This window comes from Ammospiza caudacuta, chromosome 9 (genome assembly GCF_027887145.1).
Source record: "Ammospiza caudacuta isolate bAmmCau1 chromosome 9, bAmmCau1.pri, whole genome shotgun sequence".
In the NCBI taxonomy this organism is placed as follows: Eukaryota; Metazoa; Chordata; class Aves; order Passeriformes; family Passerellidae; genus Ammospiza; species Ammospiza caudacuta.
Genome location: NC_080601.1, coordinates 17,973,484 through 17,988,317, shown reverse-complemented (window position 1 = coordinate 17,988,317; position 14,834 = coordinate 17,973,484). Strand labels below are relative to the sequence as shown.

Genomic DNA, 14,834 nt, shown 5'->3' with positions numbered 1-14,834 from the left:
ATTGCAAGCAGTAGATGTAATAATTGGCACTATTTAGTGTCAGTACAACAGGTTTGAGGCTCAGAAACTTTCCACAGGTACTAATAAAAGAAAGTTTATTTCACTCTTGTCTCAAAAAATTCTAAAAAATTTAGATTTTGCAGAACGCTTCTGGGAAATGCTTTTAGGAAAAACAAAGATAAAGATCAGCCTGGAAAGTATTTTTTTCAAATAGAGAAGATGCTTGCAATGAAAATATCTGTTTCTGGTTTGGCACATGCGGCTCCTTGTAAGCTTGGACGGGGGTTTTTTTAATCAAATGTTTTCCCCTAGAGGCTGCCGGAGACAAGCCTAAGGCAACCAGATCCTGATCCTAAAGGAAATTTCCCAATGCTCATGATGTGGACTTAAAAATGAAAAATAGGACCAAACCATGAGAAGTTATAACTTTGTTAGCATTTTCCTCTTTCACATTATTCTTGGAGCACATTATAGACTGAAATGGTTCTTTTCTTGGACAGTAAGATGCACTGGGGAATTTGATAGAAGTGATATGCAACAGGTTATAGAGTCCACTGAGGATGTTTAATGTGGAAGGATGTCAGAGCATAAAATACTGCTTGTATTTATAACAAAATATAACAAGGCTCCAGCTTTGAGCTATTCCCTCTCAGAAGGTGGAGTGTATGCAGTCAAGGCACAGGGCAGTGATAGAAAATCTCACATCAATCTAAGTAGGCTTCACCTCAGGGTCTATTTTCCCAATCTATGGCGCAGCCTTCAGGACCAAACCACAACAGAGCAGCATACAGCATTCCCACTTAAAAGCATCAGAGAAATGAGACTGCTTGGAGGGAGTTTCTGGTGGGCTGAGCACATACAGACCCTGGGAACTATGATGACACCTTGTTCTCTGAGCTGCAGTGAGCTAGCCCAGTAAAGCCAAACAGTGGCAATCATGTGCAATGCAATGAAATTATTCAGCCTTGAGTAACTGATTCCTAATGGAATAATAGGGATGTAATGAAGTTTTATTTCTTTTTTTTATTTTTATTGTCACATTTCTGCAGAAATCTTTCATTAACATTTTCCACATGTAGTGCTTTAAAGCTTTAGACGCTGTGTTCTTTTTTTCATTTTGTGTATTCAACACCTCCTCTCCATTCCAGTAAAAGGCTGCTAAACTGAAAACACTCCTTTCACTCCTTTCCATTCATAGTTGTCTAGTAAATGCAAAGTTGTATTATTTGCATGTGTCCATAACTGACTGTATAACCTCAGACTGAAAAATATGTACACCCATCTGAGTGATCCTTACAGAAACTCAATGCATTGAAAATGTATCCATAAATCAGAAGAAAACAAGAGGGATAGGCATAGTGATACCAATATCACTGCATTTCTTAGAACGTGCTTGGTTTAGTATTCATGCTGCTGATTATAAAATAAGTTTCTTGTACAAAGGCAGTGAAATGCTTTCAGCACGTGACCATTTTATAAATAAAGTAAATATAGACTTCTGAAACATTTTAGTCGTGATCTCATGGTTTTGTCATTCTCTGGAAGTAAAAATATTGACATTTACCAAGCTGTTTGTTCCAGCTTTCTGGTCTCCTGCAGTTTATTTATATAACAACCTTATCGATGAGCCTCTTACTCAGCTCTCTAGGTTTAACTGAGTTGAGTCGATTTGCTACCACAGCTTCAAGTCGGTGTTACAGAACAAGCAAGACATCCTAATAAAGCTGTAAACGTGTTTACTCAAACATGGTATTGATTTTACTTGGAGAGGGAGAAGCTAGTGCTTAGTGTGGTGTCAGGGAGGATGAATTTAACGGCAGTTTTTCATTGTCATCTGTCATGGTTGTGAAACACTAAGTGAAGCCACAAGAGGATAATTAGAATTGCCAGAAATTTAGCCCCTAAAATCAGTTAACCACTTGAGATTTTTGTAGTTTAATTAGTTTTTATTAAAACTTTCCTCCAGTGGTATAGTCAGGAAGGATTTTCTAATGTTCTTTCCAGTGAGAGATTTCAAGGTTGCCACTTGTTAGATATACATCTTAAATGACCATTTTTACGGAAGGGTTGGTGACCTTTTTTCTCTCAATTGTAATTAGCCTGGCACTACAGTCCTTTTAAAAGCACAGAACCATTTCATTTTTGAGGAGAGGAAAAGACACATGTTTCTATGCATATACATTCATAGTTAATAACATATATATGCATGTATGGTATCATTTTTACAATAAATTCTGTGAAAGTGCTAAAGTGCTTAAAGGTTGAAAGAAATATAGAGTGTTTGAAGATACTTACATTTAATTTGTCTTATATACTGTAAGTCTGATGTGTCAGACCACAGTGCCAAAAGACATGAAAACAGAAGCCAAATCCCACCCTTAATCAAAAACGTTTCCATTTAGAATAGCCAACATTTGGTTTGATAGCAATGGGCAGGGCCTCTGGCTTACCACAGTTCTTGGCTGTAATATCCACCATCTGCCACAAAATTAAAAAAGGAGAAACCTCAGCATGTTGACGTACGGTCATTCAGTGACTGTATTGCAGAATCCACTGATGCCAACATCTTTCACAAAATCAAGGGTGGCTGCTTGGCTCTTGGCAGCAGCATTGCCAGCCACCCGATTACTACTGACCGGGCTCATGCTACAACATTAGCCCGCTCCAACAGTGCTAAAAGACCTCAAAAAAAGCCCCAGTCGTATCAGCCACAAGGCTTTGACTGGGTAATGTGTCTTGAAAACTGCATCTTCCCACACTCCTGGCCTGGAAATGTAGAGGGATCACATGAAAATAGATGAGCATCCCAGCAACTGTGATAAATTCTGTATGTGAACAAGAGTGTGAAAAGGTGCTTGCAACTGTCCCCATGATGGAATAACACCATTTTTAAAAGTGCAGTTTACAAATTAAGCTGTACAAATTTTAAATACAAGAAAGAGGAGTCAGCTAAGCTAATCAGGATCCTTTTTGCAGCTGGGACTATTATGATGGTGCATGGCCTGGCTAGCATAGGTTATATACTTCAGGGTTCATCTGGAAGCAGAATTGTCTGGGAACATCACATAGCAAAAAGGTTTTGAGGGGCTCTGACTCAGGGTCAGCCTGTAGTTGTTTAGAATTGATGCATTTGATAATTGGATTTTTTCAGCTTTTCTCTCTTGCATTAAAAAAAAATTAATTTTGCCGTGGGCATTTTATAAAGGTTGGAAGTGTGAGAGAAACTGCAGAAAGACAAGTAGTGGGGAGCTGAGTGACGGAGGCTATAAATGGATTTTCAGCCAGCATTAGTAATTAACAGTCATTAAAATTAATTGTCAAGTGTACAATTTGAAATGAAACATTTGGCTTCAATATGAGCTGTTTTTAAGTGTTGTTAAACCATTACTGGAGCAGACCAGAACTGTTTTAAATCTCCACTATCGGACTCCCACATTCCTGCCCAACTGCACTAGTTCTAAGTGTTCATTCAGAATTACCGCTAATAATCTGGAAATAAAACTTCCAAATAAATCACTGATTTCAGTGAAATTGCCTCTGAAATATCTGTTTTCTAGGAAATCAGCTTGGTTCTCTTTTAGTGATGTTTAAGTTCTACTCAACTCTGGGGAGTAACAAAGTGAATAGAACACCTTTTGTGTCAGTCAGTGGACTGTCTTGCTGTGTTTTTTCAAACTTATACTGACATCCCCAAAGCTCCAAAGAGATTTGAGCTGGTCCCAGTGAGAGCCTTGGTTTGGGTCTGGCACCACTTCTTGGCTTATAGGACTTTCATTTGGTGGGGAGCACAAAAAGGAACAAAGCAACTTCACTTTTCCCTCATTCTGTTTGTAGACCTAACTATTACAAACGTTGTCTTTGAGAATATGTAATAAGGAAGCTGGTGGTAATAAAGGTTAACTCTCAGTTATTTCAGGCACACTTTTCGGAGCAAAGTGATTACAGAGTCGCTTTTTTTCTCCTGAGCAGAAAAAAAATAATTAAGGGCCAAAAATAGCTATTGGTGTGTTGTAATCACTTCTATCATCTGAGAATGCAAATACATTTTCTACTACTCCAAGGTTTAAAGCAACTTTTGAAGCAAAGTTGTCTTTTTTCTAGGAAGATAAGTGGGATGAGTTGGACCCAGTTCCAAAGAAGTTCTCACCATTATTGGGTGCAAGGTGGTTACTTGGCTATCCATGCCTGTGAAGGGCAAAAGGATCCCAGTCTACTCTGAAAGCTTACCAAGATGGCTTGCTAGACATCCTGCAACTGCATTTTCCCTTCCTCCACAAGCAGTTGGCATGTTGGATAACAGGGTAGGAGGCAGACAGGAAAGCCTGGAGCTAGTGTGATGAGAGCTCCATCCACAGCTCCAGCAGTGCAGAAATGCTCCTGCTCAACAGCTGCAGTTAAAACATGGTAAACGATATTGCCTCAAGTTGTTTTGGTAAAATACTTGATGTGAGGCTGTCTGGTGTAGCCAAAGTTTACTGCTGCTTTCTGCAGTCCACTCCAGTGATAGCCAGGGACCAGTTCAGACCACAAAGAAATGAAGTAGATGCTGAGCTACCTTAGTATGTGCTGGGACGATCTAGGTCTGTGATCCCAGGCCTGTGATACAGGATCAGAGTTCAATTCTGCCCTTTTGGTCTCTGAAGTTGTAGGAGGAGTGTGAACTAAGTCTGAAGCCATGCTCGCTTATCTTCTTGCATTTCCAATCATGGCACCTTAAGAGATTACAGCCTTCAACTGCTTCTCATCTTCCCTCCCCTGCCCTGCTCTCTGGTTGGGCTGTTTGAGTGCTCACTAACCCACTTCAGTTTCAATCAGCTGTGTTAGCAAAGATCCCCTGCTCAACACCTACTGTTTAAACTGATCTGGCTCCTTTTGACAGGGTATCGGGTTATACCAGCAGCAAAGCAGCATGGTGAAAAACAGATGGGGGAGTAACTTCTTCAGCTGGAACTCAGATCTGAATCGATGCCTTGAGAGCATGACTCATGGGGTTTGCATCACCGTGCCTTATACACTGGGGGAGGCAAACTCTGAATTATATTCTGACCATGTTGCTTTTTACTGCATTAACTAAAAAGAACATTCTGCAGCTAAGGCAGCCAACCTGATAGAGCTCTTTGCTTCTCTGCTCAAACAGCACTGCTTTCTGGTGTTCCCTCGGGGTCTGCTTTGCCAACTGCCTAGTCTTACTGTGTGATGTAGTTCTGTTTGTGATATGTGTGTTTGTGTTGTCATTCAATGCAGTATTGTGTCAGATACTGCTATTTCCATTTCATCTTTGAAACACATACCTTTTAAGAGAAACTCAGCAGACAAGAGAATGGTTTGAGGGCAAACTCCCCACTGCAGTTTCTACATATGTCATATATGACAGCTGTACTTAATGTCATTTCTGCAACACCCTTAAATCACAGAGATCTCTCATTTCTATCCCCAATTAGAACAAGATGGTTTTTCACCTGACTCTGCTTTCACTTAGATCAGAATAAATAAGAAGTAGGTTCACTGAAGACAAAAGACTCATACTAACTTGAAACTACAGTGAGCCTGGGAGATGACGACAGTGTCAGTCTAGTTGGTATTGAAAAGTAATTCATGTTTGATGGTCCTTTGCTCTGTGGATTTTCTCATCTTCATGTATGTTTGATGCCTTGATCATAAATGTAGGGGATAGTTGTTCTTTCTTGTATAAACCTCTCTCTGAATTCATGCTCTGCACAAAAGCTAGCCCCATATTTGCCTTTGGAGACCTGCCCAGTGCATCTTCATACTTACTGAGTCAGAAATGGACTGTCTTAACAGCCTCATTTTACATATGGTTACAACTTGCTCTCAAGTTTTAACCACCCAGAAGCACACTGGCAAGCTCCTGCCTCCCAGGCAGTTTAAATTCAATGATTGACACCCTCCACATATCCAAGAAAGTTTCTTCTAAGAATGCATGTTAATTTAATGGAGAGCAGACCATTTTCATCTTGTTATTCAGAAACGAGCTGATTTCTGCCAGGCATGCTGTTTGAATTTCTCAACTGTTACCCAACTATTGCAGCTGGACAATCCTGCCACAGTTGTGTTGTCTGTCATCCCTGACTGCCATCAGTGATAGCACTCACAGCACAATTTCTTCCTGTTTCAGATTCTTATCTTTGTATATTGATAACTCCTGTCTTCTTCACTTGTGCTTATGGACTTACCTTTTGTTGGTGAAAGAGTCATTTTTTCCCAGCCAGTGTCAGTCAATATCTGGGAAATTCCAGCCAATACATAGTTCTCTAGAAAAGTATTGATGTCAGAAACATATGAGTTTTCTCCTTTTTTAACTAATCTGCTTACTCTGTATGGCCTCCCTATTCCAATGAAAAGTGTTTGATTTATAGATTTTGCAGTTTCAAACTCTTCTCCAATTTGGTGCAGTTTAGAGGAAAATGTAGATCGATTGGGCTTCTTTTCACTATCAGTCATGACCAAGAAGCCAAGATAGAGATTGGTAATTGATGGAAACAGGTATTTTGCTCACCAGTATTATCCTTCATTAATCTAACCTTCTTTTTCTTGTTTTCCATGATATTTAAGGGAGCAGACATCATTGCATAGGATGAAATATTTTTATTATTGTCTGAAATTATGCTGTAGTGTATCACCAAAGGAAATATTTAGAAACAGAGCACAGGTTAAATGACAGCATCACAATATGATGTGGAACCTTTTCCCAATAGTAAACCAGATGAACAGAGAAAGTGAATATGAAAGCAAGCTAGCAAAACATATCAGCTTAGAATCAAAATTTGTAATTTGTCAGAAGTTGGTACTTATGAGTTTTGCACAGTACTTAGCAGAGACATGGTTTCAAGACTACATTTGTACTGTCAAGGCACAAAGCCTGAGCATGACAGAAACTTGAAATGGTGGATGAAATCTTTAAAAAGAACATCTTTCAGCTTGCTAGAATTCTGATTTTCTTGGGCAAGTCTCACTTTCCTTCTGTGATTGGACAAGGAAGAGAGATACATCTGAAACATATTAAAAACAGGATAAAAGTGAATAAAATATTACCTCTAGAATGAGAGCGGGGTTTTAAATTATAAGATACTAAGTTTACTTCTCACATCTTAAAAGCCTCTTCCAAATTTAAAATACATATTTTACCTCTGCCATAAGTTCTGTCATGCTTTTGATCACAATAGCTTCAGCCAAGACAAAATGCTTCAGAAATGAGGGAGTCAATCCATAAAGTTTCTGGTGCTGCTTGTACTAAACTTCTCCAAGTACCTTTTTAGGACTGCCTATTCTGTTCATTTAGGAGGTGCTCAGGTTTTCAAAGCACTCAGCTCAGGTGATTCCTGAGTTTCCAAGCTGTGCATGCCAGGCTGTGGCAGCTGAAGCCCCGATCCTGAGAGGCGCCTGGTTCTCTGCACAGTTTGCTGTTCAGGGCGGGTATCTGCACATGCTATGGGGTACCTGCTGTTGCTGAAGTTTTAGATTAAATGTCCCATTATCAAAGGCAGCAGATGTCATCTAACTTTCCTCATCAGGTAAATTGTTTTCACCTTCTTTGCACTGTGAGCACCTGTAACTCTGAATGTAATGTTTCTCTATTACATGTCTTTCTCTTTTTTGGAGAAAAGCTTGCACACAGTTGTGTGGGGCTGTAGCTGTAGCCAGTAAGAGCAGAAGGAACTCTGTTCAGCAGGGAAAACTTCTTTGTTTTTAAGTAGTTCTTTGAGGAATCAGGCGTTATCTCTATAAAGAAGAGAACAGGAATTCTGTTAAAATAATTTTGAGAACACTAATAATGATCAGTCTTGATAATCTTTCATTTACTGGAAGTTACCAAATGGAGAAACAGCAGCACCACCATTCCAGCCCTGCAGTTCACTGAAGAGTGATTCTCAATTTAAACTGGCCAGGCTGCAGGGGTACATACAGGCAGGCCAGTGCTTTGCCCTGTAACAAACTGATACACTCAAAAAACTAATCTGACCATTTTCTTCCTTCTGTCTCTCTCACTGTGTCCCATAGGCTTTCTGTCCCAGCTCGTCTATGACCGGCCGGTGACTGAGTGCATCCGGGCCGGGCATTACGCAGCCAGCGTCATTATCAAGCGTTCAGGTTGCACCTTCCCAGAGAAGCCTGACTTCCACTGATAGTGGTAAATTGGAGGGATCAAGAGTAACTTCTGTGTTGCCATGGGATTGCTGCCTAAATTTTTCCTCCTTCCTTTTCCTTACCTTTCCAGTACCTGCATCAACGCTTCTGTACTTCTGTTTATTGTATTCTAAACAGAATATATATTTCTATGGTGTTTTCCATTTCAGACATCTACCACATCTCAGTAGTCTTAACTTTTGGGAACAGTGCTAAGTGAAGCTTACTATCTCATCCATCAGGAAAAAGTGTTCTATTTACACAAGATTTCCAAGGAAGTCCCATTTAAATGACACTGCTGATTAACACCATTAAAATACTTCTGTTGAATTATCTAGTTTGTATCCAGCTGTGGCCAAATCCTATTGAACTTACATGAAATCAACAGACCTGACTTTATTCCTAACTTAACCTTATAAACAGGGAGTTGTTCTATCTATCTAGTAGAGTCAGACCTGTGTAAAGAGTGGTGTAAATGTCCCAGGAATTTCCATACATATTGGAATGTACAAGACCTGGCCATCAGATAGTCCAGCTTCCATGAAAGTACATCACTGTTTTATCAGTAATTTAAAGGCCTGATCCACAGCTGTGATATCTTGCATTCAGCCATCTTGCATTGATGGCAGTTGCTTTGGGTCTGGCCACTTTTATCTCTCAGTACATCTCTAGGTCTATAGGTACAGTCACTTTTATCTGTCAGGTGAGCTAGCAGATAGGTACTTTCAGTGATTTCAGGGCAGATGCATGAGTTGGTGATGAAAATAAACATACAGATAGGTCCTATCTCCTCCATGTGTGTTTTCTAGAGGCTGCATTAAGGTACACATAACGAAAATGAGGTACAGAAATATTTATGCAGGATACATTGACAGGATATGCCAAATGGAATCTCTGAAACGCACATTTTTAAACTTCTAATTTACTTTGGATAATTAAGCAATATGGTGGATTTTGTTTGTATTTACAGTATTCAAAAAGGTGATCTGACACTGCATTCATTACTTTGCTATGTAATTTGATACTGATAAATAAAAAATTGTCATACAGTAACTCCTGGTTTTGTTTTGGTATGTGTCTGTCTTATTTCTGTGTATCCTACTGAAATGGGAAGAAGATATGGGTGCTTAACCCACATGAATGCTAAATCTGAATGTTTTATACATGACTTTCAGTGTCCAGGTGGGTAGGTGAAGGGTGTTGAAGGGTGATCTCAGCAGTAAGGAAGAGAAGGAACATCAAATTGGTGCATGTACCATAGAAGAGATGAAAAATTAAAGGCTACGGTTCACCAAAGAATGTTAAATCAGTGCAGGGTTCACACTTTGCTGCCCAGGATTGAACAAAGGACACACAGAGACTGAATGCTGTTATTGTAGTTTATCTATTGCAAAGAGCACAAGGAGGAATCAAGGCTGAGATCCCAGTTCCCTTGTTGGTCACTGTCCAGTCTGACACATTGGACAGCAGGCTCTGTCATTGTGGAGATCACCAGGTGTGGAACTCCTGCAAGTGCATCAACCAGCGACCTCTGCCAGTGCTCCCAGCTCCGCAAGGACAGGACACGCTCGGTGAGTCCCTCCCTTCTGCAGGGCCTCTGGCTCACTCTGGCTACCTGAGAATGGCTCCGTGTACAGCCCTTGTCTCTCTGCCAACGCTACAGCTTTGTGCAAGTAAGACTGCTCTGGTTTCATCATAGTGCCACTCTCAAAAGAGCTTTAGGCTGTACATTTCTCATGTTCGAGCATAGGTGAGAGGAAGAGCAATGAATGTGTTGGAGTGGAAATGGAATGACAAACAAAACTAAGAGTCTGCAATGTGCATGGTCTTCAGGCTTTATGGGTTGATCAGAAGAATGTGACTTTTTTTTAACATCTCATAGTTAATTTCTAATTTCTTAACTTGATGTATCCATGTGATATGTTTTAATCAAGAAAAACTGACAGGCTGAAGATGGATGCGTTGCAGTCCCTGCTTTTAATATATGGTCACATATGCCACACCACTTACTGCATGAATTTGCCTGTCAGTAAGGAAAGCCCCAATAGTTTGGTGGTTAAATTTGCTGTTCCTCTTGCTCTATACCCATGATGCTTTCCATTCATTTTGAAAAAACTTTACCAATGTCCTGGCCTGATAATTATGTCTGATTTAAAATGAATATAAATATGTAAACATTGTTTATCTTACTAATGAAACTACAAGACATTTGTATACTGTGAAGAAAAGGAGGATATGTAAAGGCAAGTAGTCATAACATTGTGGAGACTCTTTCTCCTTCCTTCCCTCCCACCTTCCTCTATTCCTTGTTTTCAGTTCAGAATGCAAGAGTCAAGTCAGAGGTTCTGTTCTGAGCTTTTCCACTGATCTGTTCAATGAGCTTGGGCACCTGACATTTGGCTTTGAGTGTCAGCTACAAAGCATAATTTGAAGCCAGTGGGAGCAGCTGAGGAATAAACTACTACCCAATTCATAGAAGGGCATCAGAGTCTGACCTGCTCTATTTAGCCATTCATTATTTCTCCAATATCTGTCAATGGATATTTTTGGATGCTATATAGATACTTAGAAATATATTGCTAAATCATGCTAAATAATTTCAGGTTGTGCTGTCAGATTGCCTGATGATTTCATTCTGTAATTTTTGCAGGATCTGTATTCCTTTCCTGTTTCTTACTGCTGAAGGAGGGGTTTGTCTATATAATCCATAATGTTTTCACCCTTGATACTTTCTTTCACAAATAGTCTTTCTCTGTCTTCCATCTTATTCCGCACAGAGGTGTGTTAGAAAACTGGGCTTTCTGAAAAACATCATTGAAAGAGTTGTCTGCCAGTGATGTGTGCCACTTCTCAAATCCCAGATGGGATAACAGAAGTGACTCTGTCACTGAACTTGAGCCATTATTCAAACAGCGTTTTTACCTGGGTTACTCTCAGGAAAACAAATACTGGAAATCCACTTCCCACTAGCCAACAGCCAAAGCATCTCTCACTGGTATAAAACTTCCCTTTTGCTGGAAATAGAAGTGCATTTCCTGAGCCCATTGGGCATTTTAGGTTTGTTTTAATACCAAGTGGGTTGCAATGCTGCTCAGATTAACAGGCAAGGAAACAGGCCCAGTAAGTATTCTGAAAGCCATATGCTAAATAGCTGAACAGAATTATGAGCTGGGAATCAGGAAATAAAGGCTGTGCTTCTGTTTCTGCAGGTGAGCCACTATGTAACTTTGGGCAAATCACTTTTCTCTCTCCATCACTTTCTATATGTAAAGATGATAAGCTCAATTAGATGGTAAAGTTGAGAAGTGAAAGTGGTAAGAATAATTCAAGTAGGGCAGTATCAGCCACATCTCTGCCTGTGTTCATTGCTGGTTTTTTGAATATTTGAATGCTCTGTTTTGTGTGTGAACTAATGTAGGGCTATTTGTTTACCCTTGAAAAATAGTGCTAGCTGTTACTACTTGTGTGAGGGTTAAGATAGGAGGGGGAAGGGAAAGTAAAAAGCTTTACTTATATGAAAGTGAAATAAAATATGCTACATGAAAATGACAATAGGAATGCACACTGTTTTAAGATGACAAGTCTGGGAACAATCTTTAATTTAAAGGGTCTTATCCACAGTTTTCATAAAGAAATGTTAATTAAAAGTGTGATGACATGTTTGGGATTTAAAGGAAATCATTCTGCAAAGGATTTATAGCAATCACAGCTCCAGAGCATTAGGATTACAGATCCTTGTGCTGTTCCTTTTCAGTGATCATGTGATTGGCCTGCTGTTAAATATAGCTCCCATTTAGCGAATTGAGACAGGCATGGGAAAGGTAGGGAGAGTTTCCCTTTAACCAGCGGGATTTCAGAGGTGTTGGAGATTATACAATTCATTAGTTTTTACATAAGATCAAAGGGAAAGAGGAAGTCTTAATTTGGGCACCAACTGCTGCTGTCTGAAAGTCTTGCAGATTAACTGAGAAGAGAACATGTGCAGTGCTAACTGCTTGTGTTAGAGCATGAGACTATTGTTTTATATCTCACTAACTCATTGTTCTCTTCCCAGAGATAATTCTCACACTTAAGACCTTCAGAGATAGTTATGTCTATTGTGAATAGTTCAGCAACCAGCTGGCTCAGAGGTTATTGCCTAAGCATCTTTGCCTTGGTCTAATCCCCTGCAAGGTTTTTTTGGGCAGTGTTATTAATCTAAAATGACTGCTAACTGACTCCTGTGTCAAACATTATTCATTATGTGCTTTAAATGCTTCCTGCAGAGGCCAAAATAAATTTTGCTTTTTTAAAAGCAGACCACAAGGAGTGCCTATGTAGGATATTTCCTAAAAGATTAGACTCAAAATGGCAGTTTAGACAAGGAGGGGAAAAAATTGTCTTCAAAACAAAGGTTCATAATTTACCAGGGACATAGAAAATAGACAAACCTCAGTTACCAAACCCCACTTTTCATGTAGAATTATCTGTAAGTTGCTCCTGTGAAAGAAAACATGCAGCCTTGCAGGGCAGGAGAAATACTTTTATGAAGACATGGAATAAGTGACCTTTTTAGAAAATGAAGACCAAATAAACAAAATTCTTAAAAAGCAGTAATTCTTTTGTGTCTGGGTTTTTTTTCAGGTGTCACTGTTGTTGGTATAAAGCATGAGGGTTTTTTTGTGTCAGTGACACTGACGAGCCTTGCATGTGTAATGGCAGTATGGGAAGAGAGAGGGATAGATTTGAATAGCAATAAGGTGGGTTTTCTTCAGTGTGAAAGGAGCACAGGATTCATGTGTGCTGAGATGAAGTATAGCCTTGCTGCACAGTGCAAATATTTAATGCTGTTCTAACTACCCCCTGGTTATTGGAGTGTGACAGTTAATAGCTGTCAGCTGCCAAATGCAAAAGTTAAAAAATGAAGCCAAGTCAAACTCAAAACCTGCAAATCATAAATGTGCTGTAGCTTAGCAGGCAGATCATCTCCAAAGTTTAGAGTCATGTTGACCTGAGCTGCCTCTCAAGTAGAGAAGGATGGAGTGCATCTGTCTTCAGGTCCTCCCTTTACCAGATACTCACAGGCAAGTTTTGGCTGGGCTTTCTGCCTCTCAAGGCACTGGCACTCCCGAGTGACATTTGTAAAGGAGCTTGAGTAAGGGCTGTAATGAAGAAAAGCAAAGCATTATCATTATTCTGGATCAAATATCTCAAGTCAGTGGTGCAGTGTAAATGCATAAAAAAATGGAAGAACTCCTAAACTGAGTGTGAGAGAAATTGTGGGCTTAGAAAGCCTCCCTGTCTGTGGTGCCATGGAGACGGTAACATTGGTGTAAAATATTGCCCTAAAAGAAGCATTACTGTGGAATAATAACAGCATATGAGAGAATATTTCAAGAAAAGTTCAGCTTGAAAATCACCTCTCATTCTACCTATTATTTTTCATATCCATGCTACAAGTGAGACTTCACTGTACTTAAAAATTGCTCTGCTTGGAACATACCTAGTTTTTGGGTCCCTGGGATTAGTTACATTCCCTGATCTCCTCTGTATTTGCTGGCTGTTCCTCTGTGGTGATAATTAGCAAATGTATGTGATTAGAAGGCTATGCTGCTCTGGCTACAGAGTGTCCCTCCAGAGGACAAGGCAGAGTTCAAACACACCTCCTGCCCCAATTAGCTTTATAAAAAGAGTAGGTCTGGGGTTTTTTAAGAGGTGAGGCAGTTACTAATCACAATAGCTTTTTTCAAAAAATTAGATTGTTGTCAATCTGTGGATCAGTGAATTATAAATTAAATCTAACTTTGGGATTAATTTTCAGAGATATTACTTATTTTGGGGTCTATTAATGGCACTCAAATAATTTGCAGAATTTCCAGGGTTCTTCTATCAGCCTCACACGGACAGACCTATTTTAGTCTGGCCTGTCCTAAAGCATAGCCAGCTGCTCTGGCTGTCTTGCAGGGTAAGGACAAAGCTTTCCTATTTGTCTCCCAAGGTCAGTACAATAACAAACCCATTTTATGTCTGATAGTAAAAAGCATTTGTCAGTGCAACTTTTGCATTCTGTAAATGGTGACAGATTTCACAAGATGAACACTCTGGATTTGGGGAAGTCTGTGCTCCAGATACAGCGTGTTTTGCACGTAACATGAATACGTACATAATATATTTCATTGCCTGAAATTAGCAGTAAAACAGCCTTTTGAGACTTGATGTTTATTATGCACCAAAACATTTCAGGACAAAGCAAGAAACAAGATTTTAGCACATAACCCAACAAATTCAGCTTGGGAAAGGAAGAAATTAATTTGGAATGACTTGTCATAGTGTGTTTACTATAGAAATTTATGTGAGCTCAGAAGTTAGCCCTTCTACCCTGCAGCAGCAGCAGCTTAAATTGGGCCATGGGAGTCTCATGGAATAGAAAGTTATTTGGGTTTCCCTGAGGCTCAGAGTTCTGCCCTGAAGAAAGCTTTGCATATTGTTGTTTCAAAGAAAAAAGATAATTGTGGTGTGCTTGGGTATTAACTTGCACACTATCAGCTGCAGCTTTGCAGTTTCTGTTGACATACAGAGGTACTGTGTCATCCTGAGCATGACAGATCTGCTCACCTCTTCCTGACACAGCGTTTGCTTGTCCCTCTTCATCCTACCTACAAAGTCATAAGGAGTATGCTTTATTTATTTGAGATGAGGAACTTTTTCCT

General features: G+C 39.7%; 1 protein-coding gene across 2 annotated transcripts in view; it reads left to right on the top strand.

Annotated features, from left to right (window-relative positions):
- ADK (adenosine kinase) overlaps window positions 1-9,198 on the top strand; it is a 266,599-nt gene extending 257,401 nt beyond the window's left edge. For both annotated transcript variants that reach the window (XM_058810115.1, XM_058810117.1), the window contains exon 11: window positions 8,020-9,198. In XM_058810115.1, the coding sequence (XP_058666098.1) occupies window positions 8,020-8,144 (125 nt within the window). In that variant the 3' untranslated portion in view covers window positions 8,145-9,198. The remainder of the gene's footprint in view (window positions 1-8,019) is intronic.
- Window positions 9,199-14,834: the final 5,636 nt, after the last annotated feature.